This window comes from Chiloscyllium plagiosum, chromosome 20 (assembly GCF_004010195.1).
Source record: "Chiloscyllium plagiosum isolate BGI_BamShark_2017 chromosome 20, ASM401019v2, whole genome shotgun sequence".
Lineage (NCBI taxonomy): Eukaryota > Metazoa > Chordata > Chondrichthyes > Orectolobiformes > Hemiscylliidae > Chiloscyllium > Chiloscyllium plagiosum.
The window spans coordinates 19997122-20019332 of NC_057729.1; the positions used below are offsets into that span (position 1 = coordinate 19997122).

General features: G+C 38.6%; 1 protein-coding gene across 1 annotated transcript in view; it reads right to left on the reverse strand.

Moving 5' to 3' along the window:
- Positions 1-41: 41 nt before the first annotated feature.
- The window catches only part of LOC122560062 (partitioning defective 6 homolog beta-like), a 93513-nt gene continuing 71343 nt past the window's right edge, over positions 42-22211 (reverse strand). Inside the window, exon 3 of the mRNA XM_043710266.1 lies at positions 42-8173. Within this exon, the coding sequence (XP_043566201.1) occupies positions 7332-8173 (842 nt within the window). The 3' untranslated portion in view covers positions 42-7331. The remainder of the gene's footprint in view (positions 8174-22211) is intronic.

The following is a 22211-nucleotide window of genomic DNA, read 5'->3' on the forward strand; positions in this document are numbered from 1 at the left end:
CTTTATTAAGTAAAACAACTGCAAAAACAGGACAAAATAAATCGTTTGTTCACCAGCTTTTATTGTTATATTCAACAGTGTACATGCCAAGTTTTCTGTTCCCATTTCTACAGATTGCATTTGATACTAATTCTATGTTATGTGAAAAGTATAGCAAAGGGATTTAAAGTGCAATATTTCATTTGTTTTATTTGAAGTGATGAATAGTTTGCTTAATAAATTCAAGTAATTTCAAATTCTCAAAAGCTAGTCACATATATGGAATAGCTGTAGACGATAAACTCTGCAAGTATTAGGATTGTACAGGTCAAGACCATCACCTTTATACAATTTCAACTTACAAATTGTTTTGACATGTTTTAATAGAATGCTGAATGGTTCCAACAACTCATGGGAAAAATTTCAAAGAAATCCAAGATTTGCATGAAGCATATTTATGGTCACTATCATTGTCTTAGCAGAAAGAATTTAAAAAAAAGGGAAGAAGATACCACAAAGCGAAAATACTGCAGGGTAGCCAAACCTTGAATATGACTATAAAAGTTGAAGCCTCTACTGATTTTTCTTTAGTTCATACAAATATATCATATTAAGCATGAGGCTATGGTCAGATTCTAAAATGTGAAATTTCTCTTTAGTGTGATCATATAAACATATATTGTATAGACATAAGAAAATACTGATATCTGTGCCTATCTTTTACAAATCATTTCATTAAAAAATTACATTAAAATATCACAAAGCCATAGCATAGTATTCACAAACAAGAGATAGAACTCAGCATGGGTATTTTCATTAAATGCGTTCCATCTGCAGTTGCTTGAAAAAAGAAGAAATGTGAGGCTATATATTCAGAACATGGAACATAAACTATTTGGAATGATGTCAGATTACAGTGTTTACTATCATAAATCTAAGAGGTAGTAAATGAGACAGAAAAGACAGAGGCTCTAAAATGCAACATCACAGCAATTTGTTTTCTTATTTTAGTAACTACTTATACACTATATTCCTATACAAGGTTATAAAAATAGCTTGATCATTTGGAATCGCCATTTCAAAACATGCAATTATACACTTCCCTCCAGTTTGTAGTGGTCGTTTCAGAGTGAACAAATAGTCCACAAATAATTCAGCAGCAGTCATATTAAGACATGTAGTACAGCGAGAAGCCAGTAGAGGGTATATTCACAAGCAAAATGCATATCTTCAGACATGCTACAAAATATTTGATCCGTTCGGCGGTTCGCCATTGAATTGATCAGCATTTTTCTGTCCTGAACAACACAGTCTCAGATTGTGCACTCATTTAGTTTGTCAAGCTGAACAACATGCTTCATTGAGAATGTTTTACATCAGAGTAACCAAAAATAGAGGTTTTCTTTCAAGTTCAGGAATTCTAAAATTTCTCCAGTGTCACAATGATTAGATCAAAGCAAGTGCCTTTCATATATTTCATGCCCTTCATTTGTTTCATGCCGAGTTATAATTTAAAAGTGATTTTTCACACTGATCATATTTTTTGCTGCAAAGGAAACACTTACTCTTCACCTCTGAGTAAAGCTAGTTTGTTTTTGCTTTTTAATACAACATGCAGCTGTCAATTAATTAGCTGGGAAGGAAGTGATGTACTATTTTCACAGATTCAGCAGGCTAAATTACCTGAAATTTTGTATTCTGTATAGTCATATTTCAGACCCTTACTAAGCATATTAGATTCAGCAAATTAAAAAATGCCAACTTGCATTAAGATAATTAAATATATCAGTAGCATTGTCATTAGAAACAGCACATGACTGATCCTACTTACTGTTAGGTTTGCACAGCAAATCATTATTTTTAAAATTAGATTTTAAAACTTATGAAACTAGGAGAGTGAAAAGGAAAAACAAATCAAGGATCTTCAAAGTTAATGTTTCGGATCTGGTGATCCTTCCACAGAACACTAAGCATATTCTGAGCAATATTCAAAACAATAAGCAAGTTCTAAGACAGACTCACCGGACCCGAAACATTAACTCTGATTTCTCTTCTCTGATGATGCCAGACTGGCTGAGCTTTTCCAGCAACTTCTGTTTTTGTTTCTGATTTACAGCATTCCCAGTTCTTTCAGTTTTTATCAGGGATTTTCAAAGTGTGCAAAGTGAGGCAGCATTTTAGGCAAATTGCTACAAAATTCTCGATTACTTCAAAAGAAACCTTTACTACATGGATGTATAATGTACATACCGTATATGTGCCTGCATTAAACAAAGTATTCCAATTTTTAAATGCCGATTTGCAGTTAGAAAATATTTCCTATTTTTCTCACTTCAAATGTTGCTCACATTTTATCTTATTCAATTGTTGGTTTAGCCTGGATAGAAGAAAGAACTCTTTGCTCACTAAGGTGTATGTATTTAAATAAAAAGTGAGGGATCATTACCAACTTAAAGTCAGAAGGTCAAATCAGTCCAGATTTAAACTGAAGTCTCTCAAGTTGCATTTCGTAATTTGTGATGTATTTGAGGCTACTGAGAAAAGTATGAACTCTTCAAAAGCTCAAATTTTTAACACAATAATACTTCAAAATAAAAATGTGTTTCTTTATGATGGCTTTAAAGTATAAAATTGTATGACATTCATATGAGGAAACCCACCACCTGACACAGTCATCAATTTAATTAAGCTTAAATACTAATTGTTATTTACTTTGACTTTTGCCAGCATCATGGATTTTAATACAGATGATTTTCAGCAAATTCATTATTTGCTGGCTTTTATAAATGTATGTACTATTTAGATTTGCAAACAAGTAAGGATTCAACATTTTGTTTCAGAAGGGCATTTGATAGATTGTATGCATCCCAGTAGCAAAGGAACAAAAGACTTAAAAGGTAAAGTCTTACCGGACTAATGTTCTCTCATTAGATGACGGGAAGTATTTAAACGGAGAATCACCACACTTCAGGCAAGAAACTGAGAAGGAAAATTCTTTGTGCTAACTTTGGCCTGTCTGGAAATTGAAACTTCACTGTTGGCATCACTCTGCATCGCAAACCAGCTGTCTAGCTAACTGATCATGCTTCAGCCCCAAGTAAAAAGTCACATCAAACATTCTGCTTCCAATGGTGCTTCATTCTCAGCAGCTGGGCAAGAGTAGCCGACTCAGTCTACAGTTAAAATCTTCTCTGCATCCTGTAGTAGATGTGATGTCCCTTTAACACCACACTTTAGTATTATTATATTAAAACATAGAAGTTTGGATATTCAGAGTCAGTTTAATGCGGAATAATAGGACAAAATGTTTGCTCTTATAAACTTCATAAAAATGATTTTTTTTAAATGGCAAATTCAGACAGCACCTGGATCAAGCCTCAAAAACTATTAAGCTCATTAAGGTCTGTCCTAGAAAAATATTTTTCTTGAGCATTTAGAGACCTAGTTTAATGTTTAGGCTAATTTGAATTAGAATGGTAATTAATATTAAAACAGTAAATGGAAACATTTATATTTTCAAAGTGGTACGCTTAAATGCTAACAAGGACTTGGTCAAATAAAGCAAATCGGTAGTCTCAGTGGAAGGCAGGATCTGCATAATATAGATTTATTGTTGCCAGGTGGCTTGAATCTTTGGCTATTCTTCCAAATTAATTAACACCTTTAAGGGCACCTAGAGGAGACTCCAGAAAATCTGCTTCCATGAAAATTCTGCAGAATTTGGAGCAGATTCTCTTGCAGACTTGTTACAAACCTGATGAGTTTGTTACCACCCTGATCCTAACAGAATATAAGTGTAGACCATAAACCACATTGACAGACTTGAAGAAATGCTCTTGCATAACAAAAATGCATTTTTTAAAAAATACATATATTTTAGTTTCAAGGCAATTTGTTCTTTTGATAAGATTTTTAGCTTGGTAAAGCAACTGGACAGTATCCAAACAAAGATGTTGCAGTATTCTATAAAAGACATAGATAGATAGATAAGTGTACCACAACCAGATATTGTGAATATCTAGTTCATATCTCATGTTTGAGAATAAAAACTTTTAATTTCAGAAATTTAAGTTTAACTGTATAAATGGGGATACCTGATGGTGAATTTGATGGGCAACCCTGAGGTAACTTCATTCAAACAAGCTTGGAATTATAGTTAAAAACTAACCCAAGTTATTTGCTTTGACAAAGGGTCCGTTACACTCTCAACGTCAGCTCTTTTCTCTCCTTACAGATGCTGCCAGACCTGCTGAGATTTTCCAGCATTTTCTCTTTTGGTTTCAGATTCCAGCATCTACAGTAATTTGCTTTTAATGCAAGTTATTTCTGACCTTCAAAGAAACAAGTGTAAACACTAGAATAACAGATGACCCATTTCTAGACTTCTTGGTCTATTGTTATTCCCATTAAAAAACTTGAAATTAACCTTCTTACAAAAATGGTCATAAAACTTCATGAGATCTAAAATATTCATATGAGTTACAGAATTAAGGGATTATTTTTATTGTAAAATAATGAACTTACATTCAGTTGAGGATATCCCTTAGTCACAGAAATTGACTCTGGTGATAAAAACTCTTAAGTTATCTGGGTATTTGGTGTAGAACATGGAAACATAGCATAGTACAGTGTGGAAAGAGGCCATTCGGTCCACTGAGTCCACACCAACCCTCTGAAGAGCATCCTAACCAAACCCATCCTCCCACCCTGCCCTTACCATGGTTAATCCACCTAGACCACACATCTCTGGACACTGAGCAGCTCAGCATGGTCAATCCATCTAACTTGCACACTTTTGGACTGTGAAAAAAACCAAAACACCCGGGGGAAACATGCAGACTTGGGGAGAATGCAGGCACACAGTCGCTCGGGGCTGGAATCAAATTCTGGTCCCTGGCAATGTGAAGCAGTAGTGCTAACCACTATGCCATCCACATTGTAGAACACAGCTCATTGAGGTGGAAAAGCCAAAAGAAAGAAACATTAGTTTCTTTTAAGCAAATGTGGAAGGTACATCAAGTTCAAACTCAATTGTTTTTTTTTAAACTAGGAAGGGAGGCTGAAGTAATCCCTAGTTTGTAGCTAGAGAAATAAATCTAGTGTGGTCTTCACCAAATTTTGTGGCAGAGTTGTTAACAATTTAATTTGAAAGCTGTGAGACAGCAGTTGGATATATGCTGGCAACCAAAGCAAACAGCAGAGACAGTAGTAATGAATTAAGTTCAAGATAGAGGATGCTAAGCAAAAGAACTAATGGAAGGATCCTCATAAAATATTACTTTGGAAAATGAGAATTAAGGAGAACTCTAGACAACCACCTAGTTTGAAAGTTGGTTCCAGGGAAACTGAATGAACTTTCAATCTAATATATCAAATCTAATATTGGGAAGGATAGAGCAGAGGGAGTAATTAGGAGAACTGAATTTAGAGTACAAGTCTTTATAAACTATTGTCTGAAGTCAGTGGTGTTTGCTTTGTTTATTTTTTTAAAAACTAAGGTTTTTTTGTCTCAACATTTGAAATCTTCTGGTGTAACTCGGTCAGTTGATTACTAAGTGCCTGGATTTCTCTTTAATGATCTCTCACAGGATCATTACACAAGCAAGCACCTACATTACAACTAATTTACCCGCACACAGTAGGTCAGTAACAACCCCCTCTCCTCACATTAGATTTCCCTCTAATGGTCCTAAACTGTTTCCTGTTCTGTTACAAACTGGCTGATATTAAAAGTGAGGCCTCCCATGTTTGTACAGGATACTATAAAATGGCACTGCAAGTTTGATGTTAATATTAAATACATGTGAAATTGGCAGAGCAAGGAGAATGAAATTGTGACTTAAAATGTAATTGCAATTGCACACCTGACATGGCTTCACAAAATGTGAATGTATTCATGGGAACCCAATAAGAACATTTTTAAAAATCTTGTTTGCCTCAAGCAATAATCAACAAACTAAGCAAAGCAAATGAGAAAACAAAATTCTCCAGGAATTAGGATAATAAATAGAATCTTTTTTTTCCTTCTTAGAACCATGCTATTCTACAGTATTTATCTAGATCGATGAAAGGCAACTCTAAAAACATCAATAAAATGTTTATATCCAAACAACAGAGTTGCTGGGTGCCCCATCAGTTTGTGCTTTAAGTAGAATTAATCCCGGTTAGAATTTCATCTACATAACTCTGAAGTGTCTACTCGAAAAGTTTACAGCACAGTGGCAATTTGTTTCATCAGGCTATGAATCTTTGCTGAAATTAATAGGAGCATTGACAATTTAGTCTGTTTGATTTAGTTTTATAAAGTCTTCAACAACACAAGATTTAATAACTTGTCTGAGTACTAGCACTTCAACTTTCATTTCCTTGCAGAATTCCTATGTTCACATTATCAGTAATTCTGAGGGCATTTGCATTTTTTAAAAAAATGCTAGGAATACTCTCTGGTAGCAAATATCAAAATAATTTGTAAGTTTACACGGATTGATAGTACAAGTATCAATTATAGTAAGCTAGTCTATAGGTATTGCTAGTACCTTAACTGTTCTGTTTTGAACCATAATTAAAATAAACCTCACTACTCCTTTAATTGAACAGGATATTTGATCAGGACTAATTATATATTTTTAAAAAGCCAGAGAGGCAGGCTTTTCACCTCAGTCTCTGTAACGTGTATTTTTTGAAGGAATTGTATAGTAATTATGTAGCTACTAGAGTATGAAATTTACAATTATTCCTCATCCCATCTTTTTATGACGTCACTGTGGATTAAGCAGTGGTTAATACTACCTTATCAAATGCATGCCCACATACATAAAAATCTTCTAAAATGAAAAAAGGATGGGGGAAAGAAACATGCTTAAGAAATCATTATTCATTACATTAAAGCTATTGTTTTGGTATTTAAGTGCAACTATTCTGAAAAGAAAATTAAAATAACCATCAGTATAGGAATTGTACTGTAAACAGTCAGATCTTTGTGGTTCTACAATGAGTATATACCAGATCAATAATAGATCGTCATATGAGATTTTTTTTTAGGTATCTATTTGGGTGGGAGACCTTTTATATTTCTCCTTTGTAAAAGTTGCAATTCTCTGAAAAGTACTCCTATTTAAAAGTATACACACAGAAATGGAAGGGACTGCCCCAAAGCAGTGAACATTTCACTACTCCATCCATTTCAAGTTGTGTATTCAAAATGCATACTAGTTATAACATTATGCTGCTCATTTCACACATGAAACACTTTGAAAATTATGACAAAAAGTTACTGTATAGCACATAATAACCATAACAGACTGCTCTGAAAACATATATCATTAGCACCCTTTAAGTGCAGGGTAAGAAACCTATAGTGTAATAACCGTGCCATCCTCCTCCATGCTTCGTTTATTCAGATCTTCCTTTTCCACAGTATCCACTTTCATGGCAGCAATTAATGTGCATGTATTTCCTTCACTGCTGGCAATAGAACCATTTGGTGTTAAACCATGATCACTGTCACTTTTTGTTAAAGACATTATACTAGCACTGGTTGATGCTGCTACTGGAATGTGCTGTGGCTCACTGTTGCCCTCTATGACTATGTCTGTTTCTTCATCACTGTCCACTTCTTCTGAATGGAAATTCTGCACAACATGTTGGGATGCCACAAAAGTGGGATGACTAGTACCACTGTCCGTGGACTGGCCTGAACTACCAGAAGTCCGAGTGATCCTCACATTATTTCTTTGATTTGCTGGTTTCACAGTTATGATTAGATTGTGACTATTTGCAATCATCATGTCAGTCACTTGATCGAGGCTTTTACCAGATACCTCAATACCATTCACCTCAAGAACTTCATCATTTACAGCCAACAGACCGGTGCTTTCAGCCAATCCCCCCTGCACCAATCTAGATATGAAAATTCCAGGGACTTTTTCCAATCCATGGGGAGTTACTCGGACGCTCGAGCCATCGCGAATATAGAATCCTAGTGGTTTATCAGATCCATGTTTATACAGCCGCACCCTTCGATGGGTTTCTGGAAGAACGTCGACATCAATGATTGAAGAGACAGGGCGGAAATCACGTGGCAAGCTGATGGCAATTGGAAGTTTCTTTCGGTTGTCAGGACGCAGTACATTTGACAAGACATTCTTTTTCCGTGTTAAAGTGTCAGTACCAAAGGCACTATAGTCGGCATCCTCTGCAAGAACAAAATAAAGAATGAGTACTATCATTCTTACAACTCATTACAATGTGCAAGTTGTAATTGGCAAAATAATCTGTGGTGACTATGGAAAATAAAGAACATGAAATCATGGTAAGGGTTAAAGCATGGAGACCACTGGCAATCTGTGATCTGTGGAAGGCAGGATGGGATAAGAATAGTGGAATACTCTTACACCAATTAGCAGAGTAAGGTTCAGGCTGAAAGGTCACTATGGCAAGATGAGATAACACAAGTAATAAAGCAAGTTTCTCTGTTAAGTGTTATTATGACAAGATTGGGACCATAAATATTTGGGATATGACATTAAAATATCTAATTCATAGTTAGTAGAGTCAGCTTGAGACAGGAGACTATTGTAATAGATGGAATAGCTAAATATCTATCATAACAGGATAGTCTGGAATGGAAGATCACTGTAGCAGAGTTAGCAATAAATATCTAACCGTGACATTAGAATAACATTAAGTAGAATGTACAACTAAAGAGATAATGGTAACTAACATCACTGGGTTTATTGTGTAGCTAGAGTGAGGTACTTTGATTAATATAGTTGGACATGCTGATAAGCTAACAGAAACATTATAAAAAAAATATAAAAATCCAAGGACCCTGAAGTTCGGAGGCATTTGAGAATCTGCTTTCTTAGTGTCATGGTTTTTTTGTTTGCAAATAAAAGACCTACTTCTTGAAGAGCTCTCTGCGTCTCCTGGTGATTCTCTATATTTTCTCCACAACACAACTTCAAGTAAAATTGTGTGCGAAGCAAATAAATGCTACATAAAAAGTTGTGGTTAATTTTCTATAGTAATTCAATGACCCATTGACTAAATTTCACCCTCTTCCTTTATATGAGATAACCACATTTCATGGGGCGACACAGTGGCTCAGTGATTACCACTGCTGCCTCATTGCACCAGGGACCCAGGTTTGATTCCATCCTTGGGCAACTGTGTGTGGAGTTTGCACATTCTCCATGTGCCTATGTGGGTTTCCTCCATGTACACCAGTTTCCTCCCATCGTCCAAATGCTGTGCAGATTAGATGAACTGGCCATTATAAATTGCCCAGTGTCCAGGAATGTGCAGGTTAGGTGTGTTTGCTGCAAGAAATGAAGGATTACAGGGATAGGGTTGTGGGGTGGGTCTAGGTGTGATGCTCTTCAGAGGGTCAGTGTAGACTCAATGGGCTGAATGGCCTGCTTCCACACTATAGGAATTCTACGATATCAAGATTAGAGTGGTGCTGGAAAAGCACAGCAGTTCAGGCACCATCCGAGGTGCAGGAAAATCGACATTTCAGGCAAAAGCCCTTCATCAGGAATAGGTATTCCTGCCTGATGAAGGGCTTTTGCCCGAAATGTCGACTTTCCTGCTCCTCGGATGCTGCCCGAACTGCTGTCCTTATCCAGCACCACTAATCCAGAATCTGGTTTCCAGCATCTGCAGTCATTGTTTTTACCTATTCTATGATATCAGTTCAACCCAAGAGTGCGGCTGCAACACATCGCTACTACAATCCTTTTCACTGATTTTCATTTAAACTCAATTTGCTATATTTGCAGGCAAGTAAGTTTCCTGCAAATACAAATCCCTATTTCTAGTCTATTTAAAGAACTATTAAAGGATTCAAGCCTATTATAATCATTCGCAGAAAATTGATAGCTCCTTAGGTTTCAGATCAAGTGCTTGCTACAGAAAATGCAAACGGAGAAGTATATGAATACAGTGCTTTCAGACATTAATTGTTCAAATTAGTTACTGCTAAACACAAGAGCTGCAAGTAAGGAAAAAAAATTCAATTAAAAGTTTATAATGCTTATATAATTAAGTTTGTGGGTTACCTCAAATGAGATTATACAGGATGTGCTAATTATGAAAAAAAATCAGATGCACCACACAAGCGTAGGCCACTAGTTTCACATTATTAGTATATGGCTGTGGCAATTATCCAATTTCATGTTATTCAAAAAATTCAGAAATTAAATTCTGCTCCCCAATTGGAGAGGAGTATAAAATTTAAGAAATACATTACCATTATGTTTGCAAGAACAAATAATTTTCAGTTAAATAATTTTCTTCCTACACAAAAATACACAGCTCCTTTACATTACAACAGAGATTAAGAACTTGCTGTGGTGCAGTGCTAAACTGTCAATTATCTGCATTTCCTGTAGGAAATCCAGCAGGAACTGCTTGGAAGCTCAAGAGATCTTGAAGCAAGAATGAACAGGCTGCGAAGATGATAATGATAGGTGAGCAAATGGATTTAAAATTATACAGAGATTTAATAGGACAGATTCAGAGAAGCTGTTCTCATTTGTAACAGTCTAAAAACTGAGGTCATAAATAATATAGTCATTGATAAATTAAATTTAAAAATAGAGGAAAAACCTTTTCCAAGAAAGTGCTGAGACGGTGAAATTTGCTATTACATGGAATAGTTGAAGCAAACAGCATGGATGCACTAAAGACGAAGTTAGATAAATACAGAGGAACCTCAATTATCTGAATATCGAATTATCCGAAGGAGATCGAGGTCCCAAAAGAAACATTACATCAAAGACGTGTTCCAACACTGATCGCATCTTTTGTTTACAGTGATTAAACAGGCACCGTCTCCAAATGACTGACCTCCTGCCCGCCCTCCCTCTCTCTCTCTCTCTCTCTCTCTCTCTGTCTCTCTTCCCCCCACCCCTCAATACTTTCCCTGGAGTTCTACACAGGGGTGTACCATAAACCCCCCTTCCCAAGATAATCTCTCCAACATTGTCCTGCACAGGGCAGAGGTGAAACCTGTCAAAACATTGCAGTAAACTTGTGTATGTGGGCACACTATTTGGAGACTCACTCCCACGCCCCCCACCACCAAAAGGCAGCAGCAGCAGTAGTCTTGTTGGTAGCGTCCAGTTCAGCTGCCCCGGAGAGTAGGCGGGGTGGGGGGAGGGAAGGAGGGCGGGGGGGCACGGACGGGGTCAGTGTGGCCAGGGTGTGGGGGGCTCACGCACAGTGTGTTGCTACCTCGTCACCGGACCGGGAGTGAGCTTAATAAAACTCCGACCAGCAGAAGACAGACATTTAATCAATTAACCAAATAATCAATTATCCAAATTAAATAGTGCCCGCCCATCTCATTCAGATAATCAAAGGTTCCTCTTGATTATGACAGAGAAAAGGGTATAAAGGCCTGGTGGTAGGCTGAGAGGAAACAGGGTGGGGAAAAGCTTGCATGAAGATAAATTATTCAAGCCAGATAGTCTGTTTCCATAGATTTCTATGCAATACCATTTCATTTATTGGAGCAGTGATTCCAACTGCATTGCTGATGTGGCTGGATAATCCAGCAAAGCAGACAGCAAACTGAATGCTGCATCAAGACTCGTGAGGGAAATGCGAGATGATGTCAAGCTTCACAGTATCTTCAGCAATACAACACCTGGTTAAAGCTGGATGGGTCTTGTCCATTCCACTATATATTTGTTTGTGCCCCGTATGTTACAGTCAAATCAACAAATGTCAAACTAGTCTTTGTTTTTGCCCAATGCCTCCTACTTGCCATCCATTACCAACAGAAAGTACAGATGGGTGGCTGTGGAACATGGAAGTTGAACTGAAGTTTGTTGACTCCAGAAGACAAAGACCTGGAAAGGGTGGAGAATCATGAAAACCCACTGCTCCCCACCGGAGTGCTGGAGAGTTAATGAAGGCAAACATCAAGAGATTCTTCACCCTCAAAAAGTGCTCAGAATATCTTGAGCATAAAAACATGTCAAATCCAAAGGCAAAACATGTGGTGCTGGAAAAGCACAGCTGGTCAGGCAGCATCCGAGGAGGAGAGTTAACATTTCGAGCATAAGCTCTTCATCAGGAATGCGGAGAGTGTGGGGGGTGGGAAGGTAGCTGGGAATGCGATAGGTAGATGATGGTGGGGGGTGATGGTGATAGGTCAGAGAGGAGGGTGGTGCAGATCCTGTGTGGTTGGAGTGTCCCAAGGCAAAAGATGAGGTGTTCTTGTGCCTAGAGTTTGGCATGTCCTTGGCAGAGTGCGGGGGGGGGGGGGGGGGGAGAAGAGAGAAAGTGAGAGTGAGAAGAGTTGAAATGTTCCGCAAGTTGCAGACAGCATGTCTGGGACACATGCACCAATCAACCCAACACCTGAACACTTCAATTCCCCTCCCACTCCACTATGGACATGCAAAGTCCTGGGCTTCCTCAACTGCCAAACTCTAGCCACCCAACACTAAGAGGAAGAATGCATCATCTTCCATCTTGAGACCACACGGGATCAATGTTGATTTCACCAGTTTCCTCATTTCCCCTGCCTGCACCGTATTCCAGATACAACCCTCTGACTCGGCACCACCCTCCTGAACTGTCCTATCTGTCCTATCACCACCTCCCTTCCCACCTATCCATTTCACCCTCCTCTCTGACGTATCACCATCACTCCCCACCTTCATCTACTTATCGCATTCTCAGCTACCTTCCCTGCTACCCACCCCTCTCCCATTTATCTTTCAGCCCTCTTGGCGACACCACCCACCACTCCCATTCCTGATGAAGAGCTTATGCTTGAAACGTCGATTCTCCTGCTCCTCGGTTGCTGCCTGACTGGCTGTGCTTTTCCAGCACTACACTTTTCAACTCTGATCTCCAGCATCTGCAGTCCTCACTTGCTTCTAGTCAAATTCAAAGGGCCAATTAAATCAATATCCTCTCAAAGTGACGAAAAGTGTTGTGACAGTGCTATCAAGCAGCTCCACAAAGGAATTAACTGCTCATGCCTCCCTGTTTGAGTTCCACAAGGGCCACTCAACCAATGATCTCATTACAATCTTAGACCAAACCTTGGACATAAGAGCTGAAGTCCAGGCTTGGGGGGGAAAGTGACTTTTCTGAACATCAAGGCAACATTTGACATAATATGGCGTCAAGGATGCCTACCAAAACTGGAGTAAATCGGAATCAAAAGGAAAATGTTCCATCGGTTGAAATCATACTTAGCACAATGGGTGTGAGTGTTGGACGTCAAACATCTCAGTTTAAGGACATCACTGCAGGAGTTCCTCAGGTTATAGTTCTAGGTGCAACCATCTTCAGCTGCTCAATGATGTTCTCTCTATTGTAATCAGAAGTGGGGATGCCTGATGATTGTGCAATGTTCAGTGCCATTCATGTCTCCTCAGATACTGAAGAAGTCCATTCTATATGATAACATTTAGGCCATAGATATAAGTGGCAAGTTACATTCTCAACACACAGCTATCAGCAATGAGAAATACGTAGTATAGTTTCCTTACATTGAACTTGCTGTGCACAAAGCATACGCATCTGTATTACTGAATGACAAACTGAAATGCTAGTGCAAAGGTCAATTTTACCTCACTTCAAAACATTTTTCCTATCATTTATCTGACAATTAACAATTTGCCCAATTTGCACAAACATTAAACATAATCAATTTCATTTGTGATTACTGCCCTTTACAGGGTGCACATCTTTCTCAGACAAGACTCAGCTTCGCCAGGATAATTGTTATCACTACAGTACAAAGCTTGCAAGAATGCATTTAGATAGGATGTGGTATAGCCTTGTTTGATTATTAAATGTAGCCTGCCAGTTTTACCTAGCTTTTCTGAATCTGGCAGCTAAAGACAGACAGGAACTTATTGTTTCAAGAGGTAAGTTACCTACTGCAACCAAGTTACTGTCTTCCATCCCTTTTATTTTAATTACCTTATCCATTTGATTGCATACCTGACCATTTTTAATTGCCACCTCAACTTACTGCAGCTCAGTCAGGTAGTCACTACATGCATGGCCGTCAACTATAATTCAGCTAACTCCTAGCCACTTATATGTACCACAGAATTGTTTTCGAAAACAACAAGGTTTACAGTTTTTTTCCTGATTGCACAAATCTGTCTTCTCCATCTACCAGTTTTCCACCTTACCTCACACTAGTTGGCAGCTCAATTCAACTTAAATACATGGTAGCTCAGCTATTTATCTCTCATGGCTAGAAAATAAAGTCATAAATTATGCATTTTAAAGCAAGTATTTACTGCTAGTTTTGTGACATTCGCTGAACTGAAAATATCCAAGAACTTATTCTTGGTGATAAGTTCTGGATTTCCAACGGGATCAAAGATTACAGGGAGAAAGTGGAAAAATGGAGTTGAAAAACCTATCAGCCATGATCGAATGGCAGAGTAGGCTTGATGGGCCATATGGCCTGATTTCTGCTCCTATATCTTATGGTCTTATAATATTAGCTTGGAGACTGGGCAGAAGGATATCTGGATCCTGCAATATGGAACAATTGTATCTGCTTAATATTTCTTGCCTCCTTTTGCAGGCCAGAACCACCCAAACAGGTTGGCCACCTATCTGAAGTGAGCATTCAGCACCAGTTTGCAGCTAGGAAGAAGAGGTGGGAGTAGAACTAAAAAAGACAGTGATGTTTGTTTGGGGTGATAGGGAGGGAAGTGGGGTTTGGAAGAGGAAATCAGAAAGGTTATGAAGAAAGAACTACTGGGGTCTGCTGTGGGGGAGCATAGAGAATGGAAGGTGTGAGTGCAGGCTTTGCAATTCTTGCAGTGGCAGGGTAAGGTGCCAGGAGGGATAAGGTAATTAAAATAAAAGGGATGGAAGACAGTAATTTGGTTTTAGTAGGTAACTTATCTCCTGAAACAATAAGTTCCTGTTTGTCTTTAGCTGCCAGATTCACAAAGGCTAAGTAAAACTGACAGGTTACATTTAAAAAAATTAAAATAGACATCAAATTGGAGGCACAGAGCCTCAATCATACCTTTAAAATCAACCCACTTCTAGAGCAATATTTGTTGCCAGCCACACATCCTTGATTTGCTTACACCTGAACTGGGCAGGGGTTAAGTTTAAGGTTTTATGTTTGTAACCATCTAATCTACCTGAACAGACCCATTTTAGAGGCTACAATCTCCATCCCCAATCTTCCTTGGACTCTAAATGGACTTTAATCTGATCGAAGAGTTTTTAAAAGGGGAAAATGTAAATAGCACTGAAAAAAATAGAACAGGTTTACAGGTACAGACATCAAATCAGTAAATAAAGAGAAACAGACACAGGAGTAGCCAAATTAAAGAAAAGGAGGGGTGTTGGTGATTAATCAATACAATATATTTTTGACAACATAATGACAATTAATTATGATGATATTTAAAATCAGCTGATATACAGTTGTAAAAGATTATAAAAAGAATTGCATTGCTGGAGTAGTAGTGGAAGTTATCAACTGGAAATATTCAAAACATTTTTTCCAGTTTTGTGCAAATCACTGAAGAGTGTACATATTTAGCACTTGTCAAGTAGAATGGGTAAGAGAGATAACTTTCTTCATACAAGGAGTTATTAGAATATGTATTGCAGTGCACATATTTAAATTCAAATTTAGAAGGGACTTATAAAATAAAAAGATACATGAAACAAGTAGTAACAGAAAACTCATATGACACTAGAACAATGGACCAATTTATCACCTCACGAGCCAAAATTTCTTATGACTATACCACTCTCTTTGACTTGGGTTGTAATGAGTATAGCAAAGAATTAAAGAAAGTGTGTCAAAGTGAGACCAAAAGGTCATTTGAAAAAAGCAAATGCAATATGTAGGGATAAAGAGAGAAATCAGACAAGGCCAATTCAGCAATGTGAAGACAAGGTTACCAACTTAACGTCTGGAACTCTTATGAGGAGTTCTGAATGCTGTCGAGGACAAAGTCAGAGGACTCTGTCCTCATGCTTGCACTGAGTTTCACTTTATCACTGAAGCAGGCCATGGACAGAAAGGTCAAAGGATTAAATTGACAAGCAACAGCAAGCTTGGAGCCATGCTTGCAAATTGAATGGGAAAACATTCTGCAAAATAATTATCTAAGTTGTTTGTGATCTTCCCAATGTAGACAAACCGCGCACTGCTAAATTGCAAGCACACAAGAGGTGAGGACAATATATTGGGGTCTGATGCCTCTGCAGAAATCAGCCTGGCTGCACTTTTTGTCAAGCCCTGGACTTGAATTCAATTGCTTCCAATGTGCCTATTCATCGTTTGACGGGAATATTGAGGACCAGGATCACAGTCCCCAGACCAAGATCATAGTTTGCTAAACAATAGAGATCCCTGGGCTCCTACAAGCTTTAGAGATTTGGACAACTGACGGCAGGCATCCTAATGCACTGAAATTCTATCAAGTGTCTTTGCAAGATGCTGCAAAAAAATTCAGTGGCTTCAAAGATAGCCCAATAACAAACAAAAATCACTCAAAAACAGCTTGTGGCCAGTATGTGTCATTTGTATGCCCGACACCAGAATCCCAAAACAATTGCTCTGTTTAGAATTAGTTTGGAGACAACAAACACACAGGAGGAGAGCCGAAACACTTTAGTGATGTCTCCAAAGCACCCCTGCCTACCCATGAGAATACTTGATAAGAGCAAAATACTATATATGTTTGAAATCTAAAATACAAAAAATTCTGGAGAAACTCCGATCATCTTCCATTTCTCTCTCTCTCTCTTTCCATGAAAGAAAGGAAAGCCTTTTACTTGTGGAATCATACAAAAGGAGATGATAAACTGGATTTGGAAAAAGAAGCTTAAAAGAACGAGTGAAAGTAACTATTTGGCAGACTCATTATCTCAATTCAATAAAGCACATAGCAACACAGAAGCAAGATTAGGGCATTCAGCCACTCAAACCTGCTCCACCAACCTATATCATGGCTTACCATCGACCTACATTATATTTCCTCACTATTCCCATATCCCTCGATGTAACTAATAACTAAATTACTGAATCTACACCTGGGGTAGAAAATTCCAAAGACCCACCAATCTCTGAATGAAGAGGTTTCTCCTCAATTCCATCTTAAAGTGCTTGAGTCAATTATAAAAATATTTAATAGTGACAGGATTAGATAGAATCAGTATGGATTTACAAAAGAAAAGTCACACTTGACATATTTACTAGAATTTTGAGGATAACCGGTACAGTTGATGAGAGGGGAGAGCCATTGGTTGTGGTTTTAAACTTTCAGAATGCTTTCAATAAAGTCCCACAAAAAAGAATAGCATGCAAAATCAAAGCATACAGATACTGGCATGGATAGTGACTGGTTGGCAGAGTAGAAACAAAGAGTAGGAATAAACAATCATTTTCCAGTAGGCTGCCAGTTATTATCAGAGTACCGTTGTGATCAATGCTTTGCACCCCAACTATTCACAATATATATTAGATTAGATAAGGATATTATTAGATAAGGAAACTAGATGTAATATCTCTGTCAAGTTAGATAGAAAAGTGAACTGTGAGGAGGATGCAGAGATGCATCAATGTAATTTAGACTAGTTGAGTAAGTGGACAAATGCAAGACATATGAAATATAATGAGTGTTATCAACTTTGGTAGGAAAAACAGGAAGCCAGATTAGCTGAAAACAGTAATAGATTGGGAAAATAGGAGGCACAACGTGTCATCGTACACCGGTTACTGAAAGCAAGCATGCAGGTGCAATAAGCGATGAAGGTGGCAAATGGTATGCTGGCCTTCACAGCAACAGGATTTGAGTAGAGGAGAATGAATGACTGGCTACAATTGTACCAGTGGGTCAGGCAGCATCCAAGGAGCAGGAGAATCGACGTTTCGGGACGTTGATTCTCCTGCTCCTTGGATGCTGCCTGACCTGCTGCGCTTTTCCAGCAACACATTTTCAGCTCTGATCTCTGCATCTGCAGTCCTCACTTTCTCCTGCAATTGTACCGGGCCTTGGTGAGACCACACCTGGAGTATTGTGCGCAGTTTTAGTTCATCTTATCTGAGTATGGATGTTCTGGCTATGGAGAAACTGCAACTAAGGATTACCAGACCGACCCCTAGGAGAAAGTGAGGACTGTAGATGCTGGAGATTAGAGACGAGAGCGTGTTGCTGGGAAAGCACAGCAGGTAAGGCAGCATCCAAGGAGGACAGTCGATGTTTCGGGCAAAAGCCCTTCATCAGGAATTGACCCCTAAATGGCAGGACTGATAATACAAGAGAGATTGGATTGGTTAGAAACATGTTCACTAGCGTTTAGAAGAACGAGAAGGGATCTCACAAAAGCCAATAATACATTAACAGAATAAACACTGGAAGAATGTTCCCAATGACTAGACAGTATAGAGAAGCAAAGATTACAGGATAGGCCATTTAGAACTGAGATAAGGAAAAATTTCTTCAGAGTACGGGGAGCCTGTGAAATTCTCTGTACGAAAAGCAGATGATTCCAAAACATTGAATCTTTTCAAGGTTATGTTAGATATAGTTGAGAAGGGTAAAGGGATCAAAGAGTATGGGGTGAGAACAGAAACAGGATACTAAGAAATGCTAACTTGTGCTCCATTTCTATGTTTTATGCCTTTCAATCTGAACGTATGCTCCCTGGTTCCAGACCGCACAACCAGGGAAACATTTCTCTGCATCAACTCTGTCTATCCCTTTAAGAACTTTAAAAACAAAGAAAGGCTGTCTTATTCATCCAAGTATTAGGTCAAGATAATGGAATACCACCCTTATCAAGTAGAATAGCAATTACTGTACAAACAGTAGTTAACAATGGCGTTTCAGTTTAAACGATTACAATTACTTTGCATATGAACTGGACAAAACACCTAACTTGTTACAGCTCAGTTGTGCAAGTGGGTGTGGAAAGGAATGTTCCATTAGTTGCATTTCAGTCAGGTACAGGCTTATCCAGATTCCAGTGAATGAGTCACTGTGCTGGAATGCTTATAAAGATAGTGACTGAGTAATTTCCTTCTTAGCTATTTTAAAAAGGAACTATTGAATATTTTAACAATCCAGCTTTCGTTAGCATTAACCAACAAGTATGATGAAGGACCTTATGGATGAATCCTTGATAATATAACTAAACAGGGAAGAGTGCATCAATAATCTGTCCTACCATTCTTCAAGTCATCACAACATGTATAAAAATCCAATGAGGCCATAAAACCCAATTTGCTTGACTGACTGCTACCTAGCACAAAAGCAAACCACAACAGGTATTCTTTTCAGTAAATGATTTTTAAAAATCATTGTAACATGCTTAACTTTCACAAGAACGGTCAAAAGAAAGGATATCTAAATTCATGCAACTTAACCTATACTTCCTCAAATGAAAACACACATTCATGATTATGACAGACACAAGAAAATTGTTTAATACATATACTACGGGTGGAAAAAGAATATAGAAGTCCAAGCTGTACAGCGGAAAGTCCTTTTTCATTTGTGCAATAGTGAGATGTTATTGTTTCTGATTAGTGGTGCTGGAAGAGCACAGCAGTTCAGGCAGCATCCAAGGAGCTTCAAAATCGACGTTTTGGGCAAAAGCCCTTCATCAGGAATAAAGGCTGTGAGCCTGAAGCGTGGAGAGATAAGCTAGAGGAGGGTGGGGATGGGGAGAAAGTAGCATAGAGTACAATGGGTGAGTGGGGGAGGGGATGAAGGTGATAAGTCAGGGAGGAGAGGGTGGAGTGGATAGGTGGAAAAGGAGATAGGCAGGTAGGACAAGTCCGGACAAGTCATGGGGACAGGGCTGAGCTGGAAGTTTGGAACTAGGGTGAGGTGGGTGAAGGGGAAATGAGGAAACTGTTGAAGTCCACATTGATGCCCTGGGGTTGAAGTGTTCCGAGGCGGAAGATGAGGCATTCTTATTCCAAGTGTCTGGTGGTGAGGGAGCGGCGGTGAAGGAGGCCCAGAACCTCCATGTCCTCAGCAGAGTGTTGTTGTTTGTATGGCGATAAACATCCTTCAATTTTGAAGGTCGAGCAGGTGAACGTAGACCTTTTCTGGGCATATATTCTTTCTTTTATCCTTTCTGGGGCCATCTGTCTTTTCGATCAGAGAAAGAATGAGCGAGAGAGGGAATGCTGTTTGTGGGCAGGACGTTTTCACATACTAATACTCAAAGCACTTAGAGCTTTTTAAACATTTTACAGCTCAAACAGAAAGTTGTTGCCAGGTACAATTCCCTGAACTCAGATTTTGGTGTTCAGCCTCAATTTCCCCCATGTTTCGCTTCCAAAAGCACAGTTGTGAGCCAGATGAGGCCAAATTATTGAATCTTTTCAAGAATGAGTTGTAGTTTTGAGGGCTAAAGGGAAATGAGGAGAAATCAGAAACAGGGTATTGAGTTGAATAATCAGTTATAATCGTATTGAAAGGTGGAGTAGGCTTGAAGGGCTGAATGAGGTAAAAACAATGACTGCAGATGCTGGAAACCAGATTCTGGATTAGTGGTGCTGGAAGAGCACAGCAGTTCAGGCAGCATCCAAGGAGCTTCGAAATCAACGTTTCGGGCAAAAGCCCTTCATCAGGAATAAAGACAGTGAGCCTGGAGCATGGAGAGATAAGCTAGGCTCACTGCCTTTATTCCTGATGAAGGGCTTTTGCCCGAAACGTCGATTTCAAAGCTCCTTGGATGCTGCCTGAACTGCTGTGCTCTTCCAGCACCACTAATCCAGATTGAAGGGCTGAATGGCCTACCTCTGTTCTCATATCTATGCTTTTATGTCTTTCAATCTGAGACTATGGTCCCTGCATCTAGACCACACAACCAGGGGAAACATATCACTGCATCTACTCTGTCTATTCTTTTCAGAATGTTAACAAAAAGAGGCATTAGGTCAAGATAATGGAATACTATGCTTAGTACACAATATTTATTTTTCAAGTTGCCAAACTTTCCTGTGTTCCCATTAAAGCACTAAAACTTCCACTTCAGTTTATAGCCCAGAAAAACGTTGTCTCTTCCAATAAATTGAAACATTTATAGACAAAAGCTGTGCCCTATCACAGAAAAAATAGAGTTCTTCAAACAGCCCGTTGGGAAATAGACAGTTAAACCTGAAGAAGGTTCAATATTTGATGCCTAAATTGTTCTGCATAATTGTTCCAAACCTGAAGCTTACTCAATTATTCTTAAAGCCCCTCACTGGTGTACATGAGAATTGACTGGAGCTCTTGTTGGCTCTTGTCAACAAATACACATTTAACAACAAGGGCAAGGTACACAGACAATAGCTTTCAGTCAATTCATGTACCACTGAGGTTGACATCGGTGTGCAATCAAAGTAATGGCGTCTCATCAATTTTTTAGGATGGGGGCAATTTTTAAAGACAAATTGCTGGGCTACCATTACCCATTGCAGAGGATGGAAACCTCCAAGAACACTGAGTTTCCCCAAACCCAGTCTACAACGTGGTGGGATCATTTCCAGGCACCAGCTGGGCTCCAGACACCATGGAAGAGCACATGCTCAGTCAAAAATTCCAATCAGTCTCTGATCACGAATATTTTTGTTATATTAATACCCATTGCTTCAGGAAAGCCAACAATTACACTACTAAGCAATCTCCTTTAAAAAAACAGAAGCAGAACTATGTTAATTAACTGACACAGATCAGGAAATTCTAGATTAAAACAAAAAACTGTGGGTGCTGAAGATGTGAAACAAACAAAACTGAAGTTGCTGGAAAAACTCAGGTCTAGCAGCTTAACATTTTATGTCCAATGGGTTTTTTTTTTCAGAACTGATAACAGCTCAAAAAAGGTGGTACTTACGTTGGCAGCGTCTATGGGAAGAAAGCAGAGTTAACATTTTGAGTCCAATGAACATCCGTTCTAATGAGGAGTCTCCAGACATGAAACGTTAACTCTGCTTTCTTCCTGCAGATGATGCCAGACCTGCTGAATTTCAACAGCAATGTGTTTTTGTTTCCAATCTTAAGCATCAACAATCCTTTGTTTTATTTTAGAAAAACAAATGTATTGATGATAATAAGGCAATAGTGAGGAGAAACTTAATAGGTATAATGGGAGCTGAGAGTATTTGAAAACAAGTTGGCTCTGCTGAAAACGGCCCATGTCATGACTGGACCTGGGGAGTGGGGTGGATAATAGATGTAGAAGGAATCATGGTTCATCTATAAAAC